Source organism: Marmota flaviventris, chromosome 19, assembly GCF_047511675.1.
Source record: "Marmota flaviventris isolate mMarFla1 chromosome 19, mMarFla1.hap1, whole genome shotgun sequence".
Taxonomy (NCBI): domain Eukaryota; kingdom Metazoa; phylum Chordata; class Mammalia; order Rodentia; family Sciuridae; genus Marmota; species Marmota flaviventris.
Window position 1 is genome coordinate 37,083,201 of NC_092516.1, and position 19,884 is coordinate 37,103,084.

Genomic DNA, 19,884 nt, shown 5'->3' on the forward strand with positions numbered 1-19,884 from the left:
AGCTAGACTGTGGGGAATCCCAAAGGCTTCCGTGCATGGGTATCATCCATCAAGGTCTAGCTTGCCTCAGCCCCTTTGTTGTTCCCAGGGTCCTCACCACAGCTATGAATTTGCAAAAACAGAGGAATGCCCCCAGAGAAGTCCCTAGGTTAGCACTCGGCTCTTGGATAAACTATTAAGTGCATGCATTACTCTGTGAGTGACCCAGTTGGGAAGATGGTTTCCCAGATGAGCTAGAGTCTGGCTGATCTGGATCCAAGCTGTGCTCTCTGTACCCAGTCTGGTCTCTGAAGCCTTAGAGGCAGGGTCACCCAGGGGCTTCCAGTACTATGCTCAAAGAGGGAAAGGGGAGTGTCCTGGACACAGAGCCAACTTTCCCCAGGGCTCCCCTCCAGCCTGTGCCTGGAACCTTGAACCTCATACTCCATCCCCCACCCAGGGCCCAGGACCCTGTCCGGAGTCTCCTGGCCCAGTGAGCGGCTCCTGCCCTCCCCCTGCTACGACCCGCTGTGCTCAGGGGGCCTGGCCTCCCCCAGCAGCTCCGAGTCCCACCCTTACGCCAGCCTGGACAGCAGCAGGGCGCCCTCCCCCCAGCCAGGCCCCGGGCCCATCCACCCTGACAGCCCCCCCAGCCCGGACCCTGCCCGCCCGCCCAGCCGCAGGAAGCTCTTCACCTTCTCCCGCCCCATCCGGAGCCGGGACACGGACCACTTTCTGGATGTGCTGAGCGAGCAACTGGGCCCCAGGGTCATCGTGGATGATTTCCTGACACCTGAGAATGATTATGAGGAGGTGGGCATGCAAGGGGGGAGATGAGTGTGGAGCTTGGTCAGGGAAACTGCATCCCCTGGCCCCTGCAAGAAGCTTCCTGCCCTGGGAATCTGCCCCTGTTCAAAGCTATCCTCTATACCCCCAGGCTACCCCATTCCTCATCCTGGACTACCCCCTCACAGCCTCAGGTTAAACCACAAGGCTTTTCCTTTCCCACACTGGCCCATCCTATGCCTGAGGCTACCCCACACACTTATCTCACATTAGCCCCTTCCTTATCCCAGGCTACACTCCCAAGCCATCCCATCTTCAGGCGACCATGAGACAGTCCTATCCTCATCCCAGGCTCTCTAATCTCTGACCCCATGCTTTATCCACATGCCCTGGTCTCTCTGGGCCTGGCCTGTCCCTCTCCTTACTTATTTCCTCCCACTCCCACCAGATGAGCTTCCATGATGACCAGGGCAGCTTTGTGACCAACGAGCGGAGCAGTGCCAGCGAGTGTCTCAGCAGCAGTGAAGAGGGCAGTTCCCTGACTTACTCTTCCATCTCTGATCACATTCCCCCACCCCCACTCAGTCCCCCACCACCACCACCCCTGCCTTTCCATGATCCCAAGCCCAGCTCCCGCACCTCTGATAGTACTAGGGGCCCCACTCAAGCCCTGACCAAGCCCCTTACCCAGCTTGGTCACCCAGTCCCACCCCCACCCCCACCCCCCCTTCCTCCACCTGTGCCCTGTGCACCCCCCATGTTATCCCGGGGCCTGGGCCATCGGCGCAGTGAGACAAGCCACATGAGTGTCAAGCGCTTGCGGTGGGAGCAGGTGGAAAACTCAGAAGGCACCATTTGGGGGCAGGTAGGTGACCTGGGACCCATGGGTGTCCCAAACAGGGGTGGGTGGCCTAGACAGCAGCATTGAAGACAAGACCCATCATCCTCCAGGCCCCTTCCAATACTGGTTGGAACACTCTCTGATCCTCCCCACTTTAAGCAGAGGAGGTGTGAAGATCCGGTCCAAGGACACACCTACCTTGTTGGTCAGTGCAGATCCACATCCGGCCCAGTCCAAATCCAATCTAGTCTGTGTCGCTAAACCACTGGGGACACTTGGAAATATCCCACACCAACCTTTGAAACCTCCCTTTTTTTTTTAGTTGTAGACAGACACAATACCTTTATTTCATTTATTTGTTTTTACGTGGTGCTTAGGATAGAACCCAGGGCCTTGCATGTCGAGGCAAGCGCTCTACCAACTGAGCCAGAACCCCAGCCCGAAACCTGTCACTCTTGAGGCTGGGCTAGTTTCTCCTAGGTTTTTAAAAAAACATCTGGTCCCAACTGCATATTAGTCGCAACCTTTCCACTTTGATGCTTGAATATTCTCCCAGTATGTATTTATACTTGAATACCTTCACCAGTGGGGAACTTGCTACCTGTTGAGGTCTTCCATCCCTCACTGGATAATTTAAAAAAAATTAATTGTAGTTGGACACAATACCTTTATTTTATTTATTTATTTTTATGTGGTGCTGAGGCTCAAACTCAGGGCCTTGCATGTGCTAGGCAAGAGCTCTGCCACTGAGCCACAACCCTAGCCCCTCACTGGATACATGTAACCATCTTTCTTTGTATTCCTCTGAATTCCTGTCTTTCCAAGATTCCCTTGCCCTCTTTTCTGTCTGGCCCTTTAAATAAGGCAGAGCAAGTATATTGTTTTATCCACAAACCAGCTAACCTGTAAGATGAACAAGATTCACTCTACACCTATTCTTTAGGTCATTCCCCTACAATGTGTTTTCTAGCTCCATAGTCCAGTGGTTAAGCCCTTGTCCCAGAGCAGTCTCCAAGCTCCCAGTGGGACTTGATCAATTCAGAGGAGAGAGCATACCTCCTTTGACTTGGATACCATTCTTCTTTAAATATGGCCTGGGGTCCCTCCTGCTTCTGGGCCTGCCCCATCACAGAGGTCTTGCCCAACCTCATCCTCAACATCAGTCTCTTCATCTTCTTGGGACCAACAACATGCCCTCACACGTAACCACGCTGTTCAGGTTACGCTTGTCATTGTTCCTCTTGGCCATGTCCTGGGTCTCGGTTATTTTTCCTGCCTTCCCATCCTAGATGGCATCAGCCCATATCTCCAATAAATCTTTCCATGTTGCTAATAAAAAGATTTTCAGCAGGACACCTACTGGGTCCCCTGCAGACCTAGTCCTACAAGCGTTAGGTGAGTCCTTGAGATTTGCTCCACAGTATAGTCCTTCCACTGGTTATCAAAGCTGGAAAACCCTGTGTGACAGGTCACCCATGTGGCCAAGTCCAATTCCATGCTAATTGTCTCTGACATGTGGCCATATTCTGAGACTGCTCTCCCTTTGGGATCTCTCCATGGGCAACCACTCCATCCTCACTCCCTGTCCAAGCCCCAGAGGGTCCCCTCCTTCTTAGATCATCTCAGCCACCTGTCCAGCTTCCAGCCCGTGGCCTTTACTGCTTAGGTTCCCCCAGCCCCAGCTCTGTCTGCCCAGGATGGCCTGGGGTGAGCTCACTCCCTGCAAAGGAGACAACTTCTTTACATCCCCTGCTCCAGCCCAGTTTCAGCATGGATGGGGTCCCAAGAATGGCTGTATTATTGACTATAAGGGGAGACAGTTCCTCACCTGAGAACTTGAATGATTTAGCTTTTTCTGTACTATTCTCCTGTTTTGGACTTCATCCCTCAAGCCCAGGACAGCCTGCAGAGTGGACAGCTGGAGAGGGCAGTCCAGCTGTTGCTGTTCCTCCTCCTCTGAACCTCCCCTTACTCCCTCACAGCTCGGGGAGGACTCTGACTATGATAAACTGAGTGACATGGTGAAATACCTCGACCTGGAGCTTCACTTCGGCACCCAGAAACCTACTAGTGAGTGGCCTGTGGTCCTGGGGGAAGTTCAGAGGGCATTGCAACCTGCTGCCTTTTGTGGCTTCCTTAGGGTCAGAGTCCCCAAAGCCTGCCCTAACTGCTATTTGGCTAACATATCTTCAAACCTTCAAGCCCCGTTAGTTTTTCCCATCTCAAAGTGGAGATAATAATAAAAGCTGACATTTAATGTCAGGTGACCTCACTTCTACATTAATCCCTTGACAACTCTGCAAGGTAGACACTGGGATCACCTCTCCTTCCTAGTGAGGAAGATCTGAGAGGCTAGGTAATTTGGTCAAAGTCACACAGGCGGAATAGGGTAAACAGAAAGCATCTACAAACATCTCTTTCTCCTTCTCCCCTCATCCCTTTATGGGCATCACTCTATTGTGTTTGGGTGGGACTCCAAGAAGCCCAGTGTGTGGTCACAGGACGAAGGAGAAAGACTGACTTGTACATTCAGGAATCATCTGAAAGTTCCAGAGGTCGTTTCTTTTCATTGTCCTGCTAGCTGGGTCCAGAGGGCTCAAGGGAGAGAGGGCATTTGGGAAGATGACAGTGAGGGGATAAACACACCTTACACACTAAATGCATTCAGATCTTCAATGGGAGACTGAGGTATGAGGGCAATACGGACATCTGGCTCTGATCCAGTCAAGGTGGTGCTTGGAAGGAGGGAGGCCCTGGGCAGTTGAGTGTGGCTGCCCCTCCCCTAGGCCCAGCTAAGGCAGCCCCAGCCTAGGACCCCACCCCACCCTGTATCTCCTCCTCTCCATTAAACTGTCCAATTTCTCTTCCAGAGCCAGTGCCTGGGCCTGAGCCCTTCCGAAAGAAGGAGGTGGTGGAGATCCTGTCTCACAAAAAGGCCTACAACACCTGTGAGAGGCCAGAGAACCCCAAGGATTCTTGGGGCTGTTGGTGGCCCTTTCTCTGGGCCATAGAGACTTGGACCCTGCCGGAGGGATAACAGGAATTATCTATGGGGACCAGGACACCTGTCGCCAGGCCGACTGAAGGCCCCCCTCCTAGGCCCTATAGCTGGGGGGTGGGAATTCCATCTGATCGCTGGTGCCAACCTTGGCTTCATCCTGTATTGGCCCCACCCTCTGCAATCGGCTCCCAGTTCTAGTCCCGCTTCCAGCCACATCCTCCACTCTGCAGCCGGCAGACCCTTGCTTAGCTCCTGGCCCCACCCCTGCGGGCCCCACCTAGGGTCTTGGTCCTTCTCCTTGAAGATCCCGCCCTAACCCTTTAATCAGCCTGTCCTCTGGGACCGCCCCCGCGCACCCGCTGCGGAGCCTATTGTAGGTCCCGCCCCCCGTTCTTGTCCCGGTCCCTCCCCGCCCTGGCCACGCCCCCGGCTCACCCTTGCGGTCCTGCCCACAGCCATTCTCTTAGCTCACCTGAAGCTGAGTCCCGCCGAACTGCGGCAGGTGCTCATGAGCATGGAGCCCCGGCGCTTGGAGCCCGCGCATCTGGCGCAGCTGCTGCTGTTCGCGCCCGATGCCGACGAGGAGCAGCGCTACCAGGCCTTCCGTGAGGCGCCCGGTCGCCTCAGCGAGCCCGATCAGTTCATTCTTCAGGTGCCTCGGCCGCGACCTCCGCCCCTGAGGCCAAGGCCTCCTGGGTCAAGGCTCCCCTCTGTGACCGGGGACTGTTCTGTCCCGCGCCCCTTGGGTTCCCCCGCCGTGCTTAGACCAGTTTAACGCCTTTAATGGCCAGTGCCCAACCAGGGCCAAGGTAGATGGGATAAGAGTGTCCCCTAGGGGTCATGCTTACTTTTCTTAAGGGCATAGCTGGCCCAGGCAGCCAGCCCCCAACCCAGGTCGCTGTCGGGCAGTGGGTCCCCCTGGAAAGCGAAGGGTGAGTCCCTCCCTGAATTTACGGCAGATGCTGTCGGTTCCCGAATATAAAACTCGACTGCGCAGCCTCCACTTCCAGGCCACCCTACAGGAGAAGACAGAGGAGATCCGAGGCAGCCTCGAATGCTTACGACAGGCTTCCCTTGAGCTTAAAAACAGCCGGAAACTCGCCAAGATCTTGGAGGTCAGGATGCTTCCTTCCCCAACCAGCTACTGTGCTCCCCGTAGATGCCATCCTTGGAGACCCATCCTGACACCTGGGCCTGGGGGTGGTGGGTGGGTGGTGAGGGGAGCACCACAATCTACCCATCTTCCTCCCCACAGTTTGTTTTGGCCATGGGCAACTATCTCAACGATGGACAGCCCAAAACCAACAAGACCACAGGCTTCAAGATCAACTTTCTGACAGAGGTAAGAGCCAGTCAGCAGTAATTTGACTAGCTCTCTCTACCCTCCAGGCTCCCTGGCCAAACCTAACACAAGTTGTGACAGAGGGGAGGAGAAAAACAGCATGACCCAGGAGGGCCATTCCCCCACCCCAGGGGAAATGCTGGCTGCACAGAAGCCAGAATGTGACTGCAGCAGATGTTGAGGTTAGGGGTGGGGAAGGTGCCAAGCCTCCGAAACTGGAAAAGAGGAGAGGGTGAGGTGAGTCAGAAAGAGAGTTCAAAGACCAAGAATTGGTGCCACAGTCCAGGAGAAGCTGGGGCCATGTGTGACCAGAAATTGGTATGGTCTTTGAGGAGGATGTATATTGGGGATCACTTGCAGCTGAACTCCACCAAGACAGTGGATGGGAAGTCCACCTTCCTGCACATCCTTGCCAAATCGCTGAGCCAGCACTTCCCTGAACTCCTGGGCTTTGCTCAGGACCTGCCCACCGTGCCCCTGGCTGCCAAAGGTAGGCTGGGTAGATAGGTGGGGAGGCAGACACGTGCTGTCCTGGGCTGTAAATGTGACTCCACGAGCCTTCTGTTCATTCCTGTAGTGAACCAACGGGCCCTGACTGGCGACCTGGCTGACCTCCATGGCACCATCAGTGAGATTCAGGCTGCCTGCCAGACCATGTCCCCCTCCAGTGAGGACAGGTTTGCTGTGGTCATGGCGGTATCCTCTGAGCAGCCTGTACCAGCACCATGCTGGGCCATGGGGTGGCTGGGTAGAACCAGCAGTGGCTCCAGTGGCCACTGCAGACCCCAGCAGAGATTCTGGGCTCAGGTTGTTGTGCATCCAGGGATCCTGGAAGAGGTTTCATCCTGGATCCTGTAGAATCCAAGTACTCATGACAAATCTGAGTAACTGAGGCCAGAACTCTGTAGGTTGTCCCATAGCTGTTGCCTTCCCCTTTGTTTCTCTGTAGGCAGTGGAACCCGGATATAAGTCATAAGATACAAGGGGAGGCTTTTTAGGAAAGGGGAACATTTTCGCTAAACCCTCCAATAGAGCCTGGCCAGCAGGGAGGACTGGGGGAAGGCATGTGACTCTTCTCCCTGTCCCCTTCTATGGTCCCAACACCCCTTAGGGGGGGAAAAGAAACAAGGTTTTTCTTGCTGAGGGTAGAGCTAGACAAGAAGGAGGGCTCTGGGGCCTGTACCTATAGCCGGGGCAGTTGGCCCTCACCTGGCAAGCACCAGCCATGTGTCCTTGACTCCAGCACATAGCCTGCTGGGGGTGTGTCCAGGTAGGATTTTTTTTTTTTCCCCTGATGCTGGAGATCAAACCCGGAGCTTAACACATGCTAGTTGAGCATTCTATCATTAAGCTTCCTCCCCAGCTCAAGGTAGGAATTTGATACCGATCCCCTCTTTCCTCTCAGGCAAATACTGTGGTTTGTGTAAGATGCTTCTCATTCCCATTCCCTTTCACCCATGTAACACCCAGATTTTTGCAGATATGGAAACTAAGGCAATTCAGGTAGGGATCAGTCCACTTCATATCACTCAATTCAGGGGTGTCCTCTCTGCTTCCATGGGTTTAGAGGTCTTCACAGAGAGAATGGGTGGTCATTCAAGGGCAGCCTCTTCAGAGGGACTTTAACCCTAGGCATTAGACAGACTTAGGCTCAAATCCTGACTCAGTTAGTCACTGTGTGACTTTAGGCAAGCCCCTTACTTCTCTGGGCCTACTTTACTCCTTCTTAAGGAGAGGTAAGAAGTGGACCATGTGGTCATTATCTGGTTATGATGCAGATGGGTTTTGACCCTGGTTCTGACACTAACTATCTCTGGCTCAGGCATAGAGCTTATTGTGTGATCTTGGGCTAGTTTCTAAAGTTCTTTGTACTTTAACGTCTTCACATATAAAATAGTAATAATGTACTTCATAGAGGTATTATGATGATTAAACAAGAATGTGTAGAGGGCTTAGAACAAAGCTTGGCGCAGCTTAAATGCTAGAAAGTGGTAGCAATTGAGCTGCTAAATCTTTTACAAGAACACAGTTGCTATCCTAAGCACTTGAGGTATATGTAGGGCATAGGCCTGCATTACCACAGGGAATGAACCTGTGAATGGTTTCACATAGTGCCAAATAGTATAGAAAAAAGTATAAGGCTTAGTGACAGAAGGAGCCACTATAAACTGGATGGTTGGGGCAGAAGCCTTCCTCTAGGCAGAGCTCTAGGGAAGAAGGGCTAAGGCTCTCTCCAGGAAGGACTAAGGCTTGGGAGTTGTGGCAGTTTCCAAGAATAGCTTAATAGTCAGTGACCAGAACAGGGCACATTCCCTGCTAATACAGGGCCTGTCCCTCCAAAGGTCTCAGGCAGAAAGGGAGTGGGGCAGCTAGGATGATGTCTGGGGTCACTGCCCAGCAAGGTAAATGGGAGGGCACCAGAGGGTTGGCTGTTTCCTTAATGAAGGCCCCTTAGTCCTTCCTGGAGACCGCCCAGCCTGCACTTCGGGTACTGGATGGGCTGCAGCGAGAGGCCATGGAGGAACTGAGCAAGGCGCTGGCCTTCTTTGGGGAGGATTCCAAAGCCACCACCTCTGAGGCCTTCTTCGGCATTTTTGCGGAATTCATGAGCAAGTTCGAGGTGAGCCAAAGTGGCTAAAGGGTCCCTTAGGGGAGGTTGGGGCCAGAGGTCATCTAGGGGCATCCTCCTTGAAGCCTTACTGAAAAAGGGTTCCAGGGAATGATATGCCCCACTCCTGGACAAGAGCAAGCCACAACCTCAGCCTTGGTGGTGTGGGTTGGTAAAAGGAAGAGGAAGGCATGGGACCAGTGACCACCCTCACCCCTTGTTCTCCTGTCTCCCAGCGAGCACTCAGCGACTTGCAGGCCGGGGAGGGCCCACGCAGCTCTGGGATGGCTTCACCCCTGGCCTGGTGACAGCAGCCACACCTCATTCTCTGTGGCCTGAGCACTGAAAAGGACACCGGAGGCTTCACCCCAGAGGGTAGGCAGCCTGCATGCCACCGAGGTTCAGGCTGGTGAATGCATAGTGTGGCTGCCTGAGGGAAGGGCCTGGGCATGCCCGTGTCTCCAGCTACCTCAGCCGCAGACCGTAGAACAGTCCGGGCCTCCCTGCCTGCTGTGTCCCGCTGCAGGCCAGCTGGGACTCTCGGGGCAGGGGGGATAGGCAGGGTGGCCTGGCCTCGTCCCGTGCTCCATGGGCTTCTTGTGGTCACCCCACCTCCCCACATCCCTTCCTGGCCTGTTGAATAGAATAAAGTACTTCTGTGAGACCCTGGGACATCAGCCTGCAGGTGGATTGTGAAGTGGTCACCAACCTGGGGCAGTGTCTGGGGCTGTGAGGAGTGCGCCAGCTGGCAGGAGATTGTGAACCTCTTCTTGAGCCTGCTCGAATGGGTCCTGGTGAGGAGACAGGTGACCTGGAGCACACTCATGCCAGCATCAGAAGGCAGCTTGCTCTGGGCAAGGCAGGTGGGCAGGCAGGATGAAGAGTCCAAAGCACCTAGGCCCTGGAGACACGGGGCAAGCCAGGTCTGGGAAGTTGGAAGGAGATGACCAGAGGAGAGAAGCCAGGGAGATACAGGGAAGGCTTGGAAGAGGAAGACCTGCTATGTTAGACTGCAGAATTGAGGTTTGAAACCCGTGGATAAAGTCAAGTCCACTGCAGAGGTGGCCAGATTCTTAGCAGGGAGGTTGGGAGTGGGCTGGGAATCTTCAGAGTCAGGGCAGGAGAACAGGGAGATGTTGAAGTGGTGGGTGAGTGGGATTTGGTGGCTGATTGCCACGTTTCTCACTGGGATGGGTGCTGATGTTTCCTGGAACAGGTCATGTGAATCAGGGCAGGTTTGGGAGCAGATGACACAATCTGGGACATGTGTGGGATCCAGGAGGCCACTTTATATATGTCTGGGGAGAGAGAAGGGAGTTACCTGGATGCCTGGAGCAGGTGGAGCTGTGAGCAGGGAAGGATATCAACTAGTTTTCCATGCTGATTGGTAGATCCCTGCGACAGGCAGCTTTGCCTGTTCCCTCTTCTGTGACCGGTTCTTCCAGAGAAGTCTGAAATGGGCTTTTAACTTGTCTCTTGGATTTTTTTTTCTTACACTTCAGCAAATGGTTAATGCTGCTCATGGGCAGAATTTGGGACCCATTTGGTTCTTCCTAGTCTTCCACAACTTTCCTCTTTAAGGCCCATTTACATTCCTTCTTTGTTCCCATTCACCACCATCATATAAAAATGTTTAAACCAAAACGTGTACTTCAAGCAGGAATTTGGCTAGTGGGGTACACTTATCCCCAGCAGCTCAAGCTGAATAGATTCCACAAATCCCAGTGCTTGTGTCTCTGGGAAATATGTCAGGTCAGTTAAAGTCCCTGTGTGTGATGTGTAGAGATGATAGACTGGAACTCCAGGCCAAACTAGCTTCTCTAGTAGTTTACTGAAAGTTTGAAACAGTTACTTACTCCAGAAGATCCAGCCCCTGGATTGCATGGTTTGGCAAACCAACCACTAGTTAGATTTCCCCTAACATACCTTGTATCTCTTACCTGTTTGCCTCAATAATGCTGTGTAACAAACTGTCCCCAAAATCTGTGGTTTAAAATGACAACCACTTACTGCTCAAGAGTGTATGGGATCACTGGAAGTTCTGATCTGAGCTGGGCTCTGAGGATGCTCTCATGCATCTGTGGTCAGTGTGAATCAGTTAAGCAGCTTTGCTAATCATGCAGGGTTATCTCCCGTGTCTGGGGTGTTGGCTGAGAAACCTGGGACAATCTCATGTGGGCTCTCATCCTGCTCCCAAATAGCCAGGATCATTTACAAGAGGGAGGCAGGGGAACAAAAGAACAAAGAAGCAAAGGCACAAAGGATCTCTCGAGGTTTAGGTTCAGATATAGCACAATATCTTTTCCATCACATTCTGTTATCAATACCAATGACAAGGGAAGCACAAATTTTAGGAAATTGGCTCCAGTTTTTTTTCCCAGTGCTGGGGATGGATCCTGGGACTTTGTGCATGCCAGCCAGGTAAGTGCTATACTGCTGAGCTACATCTCCAACCCAGATTCCACTCTAAATGGGAGATGTTGCAAAAACCACACTGCACAGGGTGTGGGATTCAGGTGGACCATTTTTGCAATCAATCTACTACATGGCCTTTCGGCTGGACACTGGTGCAGATCCCATGCTCCTTAAAGCTCCACATGGTCCTGATCCTGCCTGGAACCAGCACTGCTTGGTTTTCTATCCCAAGTGTCTCCATATGGCATGTTTCCCTCACCTAGTCCTGACTCCTTTGCTGATTATCAGTCCAGTGGGCAGCAGTGGGTTGAGCCTGCCCAGCAAACAATCTCACCCTTCTGCTGAGAAAAGCTTCATTTTTCTTTTGGGAAATGATCCCTCCCCTACTCCCAGGCCTTGGAGTTGTGCTGATTGGAAATGAATGGTCTCGTGTCTGGGTGGGCAGCTCAGAGTCAATCTAAGACTTGAGCTGAAACTGTGAAAAGGGAGGCTTCCTTTCCTCTGGAACTGTTGGTGTACTGAAGGTGGAAACCTGGTGAGAGACATCTGGGTGTAAAGCCGAAAGAGAAGATCATCATGTACATCTCTGTCCCTGGATCCCAATGTGCCTGAAGTAGATTTCTGGACTTGTCAGTTTCCAAGTCATCCAGTCCCCCTCCATTTTTAAATGTTCAAATTATATTTTAATTTCTTGGTTTAGAGCTGGTTTGAATGGGTTTCAGTCACTTGCAATCCTAAGAGGGTTGATTAACATATCTATCAATGGATGTTTTTAGAATATGGTGTTTTGTTTTCAATTTTATTTTTTATACAAACAGAACAACTTTTCATTTCTTGGGTTGTACATGATGGAGCATCACACCATTTGTGCAATCATACCTGTACATAGGGTAATAATGTCTTTCATTCCACCATCTCCCCCAACACCCTATTTACCCCCTCACTCCCCTCTGCCAATCCAAATTTCCTCCATTATTCCCTTGCCTGCCCCCCACCATTATGGATCAACATCAGAGCAGAGTATTTTTAACATGCTCAGTGAGCTCTCTTCATGCATAAATGCATTTGCTTTTTTTTTTTTTTTTTTTGGTATAGGGACCGAAGTCAGGGGATTGAGTGTTTACTACTGAGCCACATCCTCAGTCCTTTTTATTTTTTTATTTTGAAACAGGGTCTCACTAAGTTGTTCAGGGCCTCACTAAGTTGCTGAGGCTGGCTTCGAACTTGCAATATCTTCCTGCCTCCACCTCCCAAGTCACTGGGATTATAAGCATGCATCATTGCACCCAACTGCCAATACTTTCTGACTTGTGCCAAGCACAATGCTGGGTGCAGCAGACATCTTATGGGTCAGCCTCTCTTGAGTTTAGTTTCCTATATTTTATGATGGTTCTACTCCAGAGTCAGTGCATAGTCCTACGTGAAAACCAGTACATGTCCCTTCCCTGTAATTCATTACCAAATGACAAGGTGTGGATGCAAACAATTAATGCCTCATAAAGTTATCTCTGAATAATATAACAAAACAACATAGCCTAAATATGCACCATCTTTCCAAGTAGTAGTATCAGTTGACGTTACTAGGTAGCATGCTCAAAGTTTTTACATAATCTGGAAAGACAAAACTCCAAATGCCATAATCCCAAATATTGCCCCAAAATATAAAAAAATCCCCAAAACATAATTATGGAAAAATATTTTTGTGTGGTACTGGGTTTTATCCCAGGGTCTTAGGCAAGCATTCTACCATTGAGCTATATCTCCAGCCATGAAAAAAAATATTTTTAAAGAATTCTTTTAATGCTGGGTACAGTGATTTGGGAGGCTGAGGCAGGAGAATCACAAGTTTAAGGCCAGCCTTGGCAACTTAGTAAGATCCTCAGCAACTTAGCAAGATACTGTCTCAAAAATAAATAAATAAATAAAATAAAAAAGGACTGGGGAAATAGCTTAGTGATAAAGTGTCCCTGGGTTCAACCCCCGGTACCAAAAGAAAAAAAATATTTTAAAGATATTAATTTACATTTTAAATGGATTTATTTGAAAAACATAAACAGAACACTTTATAGACCACCTCAATAGACATTAATAACATATTTCTTTAAAAATATTTTTTAGTTGTAGACGGACACCATACCTTTATTTTATTTATTTATTTTTATGTGGTGCTGAGGATCAAATCCAGTGTCTCATGTGCAGGCAGGAGCTTTACCACTGAGCTACAATCCCAGCCCAATAACGTACATATTTTTACAAGCATAAACACAGGTTCATCATAAGAATCACACATGTATATAATGGTTATGAAGAGACAAAATGTATTCATAAAAAATATGTCAAAAACCAAATGTATTAACATGTATCACTATGATTTCTAATTGTATCCACCCAGCTTTATATCTGCAGTCATTGGAAATACCATGACAAAGTCTTTTGATGAGATCCATCAAAAACTGCAATGGGGGCGCTGGGGTTGTGGCTCAGCAGTAGAGTGCTTGCCTAGCACGTGTGAGGCCCTGGGTTTGAACCTCAGCACCACATGAAAAATACTTTTTGATAAAGAAGTAAATAAATAAATAAATAATAAAAATAAAGATATTGTGCCCAACTACAACTAAAAAATAAATGAACATGTGTTTATGCTTGTAAAAATATGTTTTAAAAAACACAAAAAACTGCAATGGGTTACTACCATGTATGCAGTGATCCAAAGAGCTGAGATCTCAATTTTATCTTTCACAAATGCATATGTACAGAAAGGATATCTCTTTATTTATTGAGGAAGTTTCACCGTTTTCATGTACATGAACAATGCTTAACAAAGTCAACATTGTGATAACACATTTCTAATTATATCCACCCAGCTTTATATTCGCAGTCATTGGAAATACCATGACAAAGTCTTTTGATGAGAATCAAATTTGAAAAAAATACATTAAATGGATTAGAATTATTTATATAACTCACCAGTCATGGTGGCACACCCTGTAATTCCAGCAACTCTGGAGATTAAGGAAGGAGGATTATAAATTTGAGGACATCCTAAGCAATTTAGAGAGACCCTGACTGAAATGAAAAATAAAAAGTCCCACATGTTAAGTGTTAAAATGGTTGCCTCCTATATGTGAAGCCCTGAGTTTAATCCCCAGTACTGAAAAAAAAAAGAAAAGGAAAAAAATTATTTACATAACTTGTATTTCTAGTACTAGGGAAGTGAAGATGAAATACATAGCCTTAGTGACTTGTAACAAATAATGTTGACAATTTAAAAAAACTAAAAAAGTAATAAATCAGGTGTAGTGGTGCACACCTAGTATCCCAGCTACATAGGAGGCTAAGGTAGGAGGATCAAAAATTCAAGGCCAGCCTGGGCAGCACAGAGAGACCCTGCCTCAAAACCAAAAACCAGGCTGGGGTTGTAGCTCAGCAGTAGAGCGTTTGCCTGGCATATGTGAGGCACTGGATTCAATTCTCAGAACCACATAAAAAGAAATAAATAAAATAAAGTTACCGTGTCTAGCTACGACTAAAAAAATATTTTTTAAAACCCCCCAAACCAATCAAACAAACAACAACAAATTAAAAATATTAAAGAAAACTAAGAAAATTCAATATACAAAAAGTGTATTACAAGTATAAGTTATGGACAATTGTACGGATGTAGTCCCTAAGAGCTAGTCAGTTTTTAAGATCATTAACTATATTTTGAAGTCTTATATTGTAATGAACAGATGCTTTTTTTCTTTTAGGGAATGGTTCTCCTTGGAGAATACATTCATATTGTTCATATTCTTTTTGTAGGTGACACTGTTCTTGAATTTTTCTATGATTCAATATACACTGACATGAGCATACCTTATGAAAACTTTCTATCTTCTGAAACCAGGGATAGTGGCACATGTCTGTAAATCCCAGCAACTCAGAGTCTCAGGCAGGAGGATTGCCAGTTCAAGGTCAGCCTCAGCAACATAGTAAGACCCTGTTCTAAAATAAAAAAGGGCTTGGGGTAGAGCTCAATGGTAGAGCACCTCTGGGCTCAATCCCAGTACTGCCCACCTCCAGTTTTTCCTCCATCTTCAGTGCCATGTTTCTATGTTGTTTTTAGTACGTGGAAAGTCCATTCTGCATGTACACACATATAGACCACAGATTTGGCAGAAACAATACTATTGATGGAACAGCACCACTGTCGCCTAAGTATCTTATTCTAGGTCACATCCACCATCCAGTTGTACCAGGGCAGTGGGTAGATTTCAGAAAAGCCAAAGAAAGTACCCGGATACAGCATGCAAGACATATGATTTATCAGGGAAGTCTTACAAGAGATCAGTAACTGCTGCAGGAAGAGTTCATTGCTGATAAGCTGAACAAATAGGACCTCTGTTCCTCAAAGTGTTAAGCAGTGCCTCCTCTCCTTCACAGAGCTTTTCTATTCTGATGGTGGCTGGCTGAACAAATAACATGTATCCTTTTCATGGTGCCCTCAGTTCTGTGCCAGTCCCACTGAGAGAGGGTTATGTTAGGATGCAGAAGCAGTGACATCACCAGCATCAGCTTGCTTAGTCTGCTTCTAGGACCAACATCCCAAGGAGCAACGGTTCTGGTATACCATGCAAGAAAGTAGCTTTCTACCGGTAACACTAACTTGTCCCAACTCTTACTATGTAAAAGAAAAGGTCTTCAAAATAATATGTTTGGATATCTGGCCCAGGCTTTATCTCACTGTTCCCTTAACTTGGCTGTTTTTGGAAACAGAATGGAGTATTCAGTGACATGATGTTTTACTGTCTCCCTTTCATTAGGGATGATATATCCTACCATGCACATAGTTATTTTTTGAACCAGTTAGTAACTTCACTGGCTACTTCTGAGCAATGCGGCTTAAATTCATTAAAAGTTCCTGGAATTGGGGCTGGGGTTGTAGCTTAGTGGCAGAGTGCTTGTCTCTCATGTATGAGGTACTGGGTTCGATCCTCAGCACCACATAAAAATAAATAAATAAAATAAAGGTAGTGTGTCCATCTACAACTGAAAAAAATTTTTTAAATATAGTTAGTTCCTGGAATTTCATCAGCTGGAAGGAATACCAATTCAAACTATTGACAAAATTGAAGTTTTCATTGTTGCTCTGTACACTGTCAATCTGCTCGTTGGGAGCTGCCCTGGATGCAGACACCTTAAGTCCTGATAATGCAAGGGGTTCTGAACAATTACTGCATTCAGTCTGGCACGGTTAGTGCCAGGTCACAGTCACTTGGGCGTTACCCCAGCTCTGATAACAAGGTGTGGCTCCAGGAGTAGGCGTCACCCACTTGGGTTAAGTTACACTCACCTGTTCCTTTGTAATCCTATCTTTTTGCCCTTACTGGGATAGAATATTCCATGGAACCCCCCCCCCTTGTGTGTCCCCTATATAAGAATAAAGAATTCCAGTGGCTCTCCTTCTTTCCATGGACCCTTAAGGTCAGAGAGCTGTCTCAGATTCTGAAAAACTACTTCTGTGTGTTTGTCGTTTTCTTAAACTATTGGAATAGTCAGATTTTGTGAACCCAGCATTAGGTCACCAGCTAGGATAGATGGCAATATCCACTCATCAGATTTTCTGCAAAATTTAAGGGACTGAATGGAAAAAAAAACACTTACTGGTTACATCTTGAAATTCACTTGTGGATTCTCACTTAATTACAAATCTATCATCATGGTTTGGGTATCTGACTGAAATCCCTTTTCTTCTGCAAAACCCACCATCTTATAAACCAAATAAATGTTTACAAATTGCTTTGCATTTTCCTGTCATTAATTCATAAGCATGTGGCTAAGTTCTAGAATTTTTTCAGGGACATGATGTTTTGCTGTCCCCCTTTCATTAGGGATGATACATCATCATGCACATAATTATTTTTTGAACCAGTTAGTATCATCACTGGCTACTTCTGAGCAATGCAGCTTAAATTCATTAAAAGTTCCTGGAATTGGGGCTGGGGTTGTAGCTCAGTGGCAGAGCGCTTGTCTTGCACATATGAGGTACTGGGTTCGATCCTCAGCACTATGTAAAAATAAATACAGAGTAAAAAGCACACAGTGGGACAATTCTTAAAGCACCATATAATAATCAAAGTGAAGCTTGTGATGGTTTTTCTATGTGGTAATACAAATCTTTCTTCTTTGATAGTCAAATCCCTTACCAAGAATAGTTTACCATTTAATGCATTTTGTAACCTCAGTATCAGCAAGTGTCTTTGGTTCAGAAGTTTGCTGAGTATATAGAATTATTTTCATTTTCTGATAAAGGGTATTTTTGAAGGCAAGCATAATGCTATGTGGAGGGGCAGAAGTAGTACATGATTGAATAATTTAACAACTATCCTGCATACAAACAAAATCACACTAATCCCTTCCCTATAATTCAATTCTTTCTTCCTCTCCCTCTCTCTCTCCATCTCTTTTTTGTTTTAGTACTGGCAATTGGATCCAGGGGTGCCTTACCATTGATTTATATCCCCAGTCCTTTAATTTTTTTTCTCTTTGGTACTGGGGATTGAACTGAGTCACATCCCTAGCACCCTTTTTTAATTTTAATATTTTATTTTGAGTCTCACGAAGTCCTTAAGGACTCATTAAGTTGCTGGTGTCTCAAACTTGCAATCCTCATGCTTCAGCCTCCCAGGTTGCTGTGATTACAGGTATATGTCACCATATAAATTTTTTTAATTTTGAGGCAGGGTCTCTCTCACTAAGTTGCTGAGGGGCTTGCTAAATTGCTGAGTCTGACCTTGAAATTGCAATCCTCCTATCTCAGCCTCCTGAGTCACTGGATTACAGGCATGGACCACTGTACCCAGTTTTCTATCCCTCTTTATATAGTCCTTTCTTTCAGGAAATTGGGGTTTTCAGGATTTCCAACTTCAAGAATTTGGAATTTGAGATTTTAATTGTTTAGGATTGTGATTTTCAGGATTTTGATCTTTAGAGGATTTTAGACTTTAGGGATTCTGATTTTTCAGAAATTTAACATTCCAGAATATGTGTTTTGATATTTTGATTAGCACGAGGACACACAATCTATTTTTTTTTAAATACCTAGGATTGAACCCAGGGGTCCTTAACCATTGAGCCACATCCCTGGTCCTTTTTCATATTTTATTTAGAGATAGGATCTCACTGAGCTGCATAGGGCCTTGCTAAATTGCTGAGGCTGGCTTTGAACTCACATCCTCCTGCTTCAGCCTCCTGAGCTGCTGGGAGTGCACCAGCACACCTGGTCTATTTTTCTTTTTATGGTAATTCAGTAAAATAGAATGACTGTGTTTCCTTATATAGAGGAACCAACCATAGTACAATTTATCCTGCATGTCTTTGGATAAAGTTGCAATTTTTTTTGCATCACCCCTGTATTAGTTATTTGTGACTGGATAAATTACTCTAAAATTTACCACCTTAAAACAATACATTTTCACCAGGCACCGCTGTGCATACCCATGATCTCATTGACTGTGAAGGTTGAGGCAGAAAAATTGCAAGTTCAAAGCCACTCCCAGCAATTTAGCCAGACCTTTTCTCAAAAAATAAAAGGAGCTGGGGATATAACTCAGTGGTAGAGTTCCCCTGGGTTCAATTCCCAGTATAAGAGGTGGGAAGCATTTTCATCATCTCAAAGTTTCTGAAAGCCAGGGATTTGGGAGCAGCTCATCTGGGTGCCTTCAGGAAATCTATGAAGATGAGTAAATAAAAACCTAAAAATGTTAAGATTTCCCTGGTGCCAAAAGAGAAAGAAGTATATAACGCATTTTTTTAAAAATATTTTTTAAGAGAGAGAGAATTTTTAATATTTATTTTTTAGTTTTCGGCGGACACAACATCTTCATTTGTATGTGGTGCTGAGGATCGAACCTGGGCCGCACGCATGCCAAGCGAGTGCGCTACCGCTTGAGCCACATCCACAGCCCCTCATTTTCAAAGCTAAATAAACCCCTTACCAGTTTTGCACCTTAGGCATGTCTTTCCTGGAGGCCTCTTTGAAATATGAATAATGAGGAAGAGAATGGTGCTCTGTCTCTCTGGTTGTGGGAATTTAGCCTAGATGCTGGCTCCAAGTTACGAAGTCCTCCTGCTTGTCAAAAAGATACAGGGACTGGGGATATTCCTCAATGATAGAACACTTCTAGCATGCCTGTGACCCTGGCTTTGAATCCCAATACTGCAAAAAAAAAAAAAAAAAAAAAAAAAAACTTTTCAAAAATAAATAAATAAAGTAACATATTTTTTTCCTTTGGGGATAAAGACAATTTATAGTTCAATGGATTGTATCTGCTTGGCTCTACAGAAGACTGAAATTTCTTTTTCTTTGGGAATCTAGTGGATTGTAGCAAACTGCCTGTGATAGCCATCACAATTGTTTTGAGGATTATTCAGTAATAAAATGTTTTCAGTCTTTTCTGCATTTTTTTTTTTAACCTACTGGGGATTGAACTCAAGGGCACTAAACCATTGAGCCACATCCCTAGGCTTTTTTTTTTTTTTTTTAGACAGGGTCTTGCTAAGTTGCTTAGGGCCTTGCTAAGTTGTTGAGGCTGGCTTCAAACTTGCAATCCTTCCGCCTCTGCCTCTGGGATTGTTGCTGGGATTGTATCTTTTCAGTGACCCCTCATCTAGTTAAAAATGCTCTAATATTTGCATTCAAAGCTGACTTGCCTAAAATCAAGAAAAATGAAATCATAATTAAAATTTTTAATTTCTTCTTAAATAGCAAACAAGAAACACTACAAATTGAGAGACTGCAGAAGAAAAGGCTTTATACTTTAGTTAAACTTTTAAGAGCATTTTTCTTTTACTCTTTTATGAATTCTGTGCTTTCATTTTGAACCAGTCCTGTAAATTATGTAGCAGAGCCTGTCTGCCAGCTCGGTTCTGTT

The 19,884-nt window shown here is 46.6% G+C and overlaps 1 protein-coding gene across 3 annotated transcripts in view; it reads left to right on the top strand.

Moving 5' to 3' along the window:
• Positions 1–9,204, top strand: part of Grid2ip (Grid2 interacting protein) — a 33,354-nt gene extending 24,150 nt beyond the window's left edge. For all 3 annotated transcript variants that reach the window (XM_027920190.2, XM_027920193.2, XM_071605336.1), the window contains 11 exons: positions 440–792; positions 1,214–1,630; positions 3,589–3,676; positions 4,477–4,554; positions 5,063–5,259; positions 5,567–5,722; positions 5,863–5,949; positions 6,310–6,439; positions 6,527–6,645; positions 8,405–8,569; positions 8,794–9,204. In XM_027920190.2, the coding sequence (XP_027775991.2) occupies positions 440–792; positions 1,214–1,630; positions 3,589–3,676; positions 4,477–4,554; positions 5,063–5,259; positions 5,567–5,722; positions 5,863–5,949; positions 6,310–6,439; positions 6,527–6,645; positions 8,405–8,569; positions 8,794–8,865 (1,862 nt within the window). In that variant the 3' untranslated portion in view covers positions 8,866–9,204. The remainder of the gene's footprint in view (positions 1–439; positions 793–1,213; positions 1,631–3,588; positions 3,677–4,476; positions 4,555–5,062; positions 5,260–5,566; positions 5,723–5,862; positions 5,950–6,309; positions 6,440–6,526; positions 6,646–8,404; positions 8,570–8,793) is intronic.
• The last annotated feature ends 10,680 nt before the right edge of the window (positions 9,205–19,884 follow it).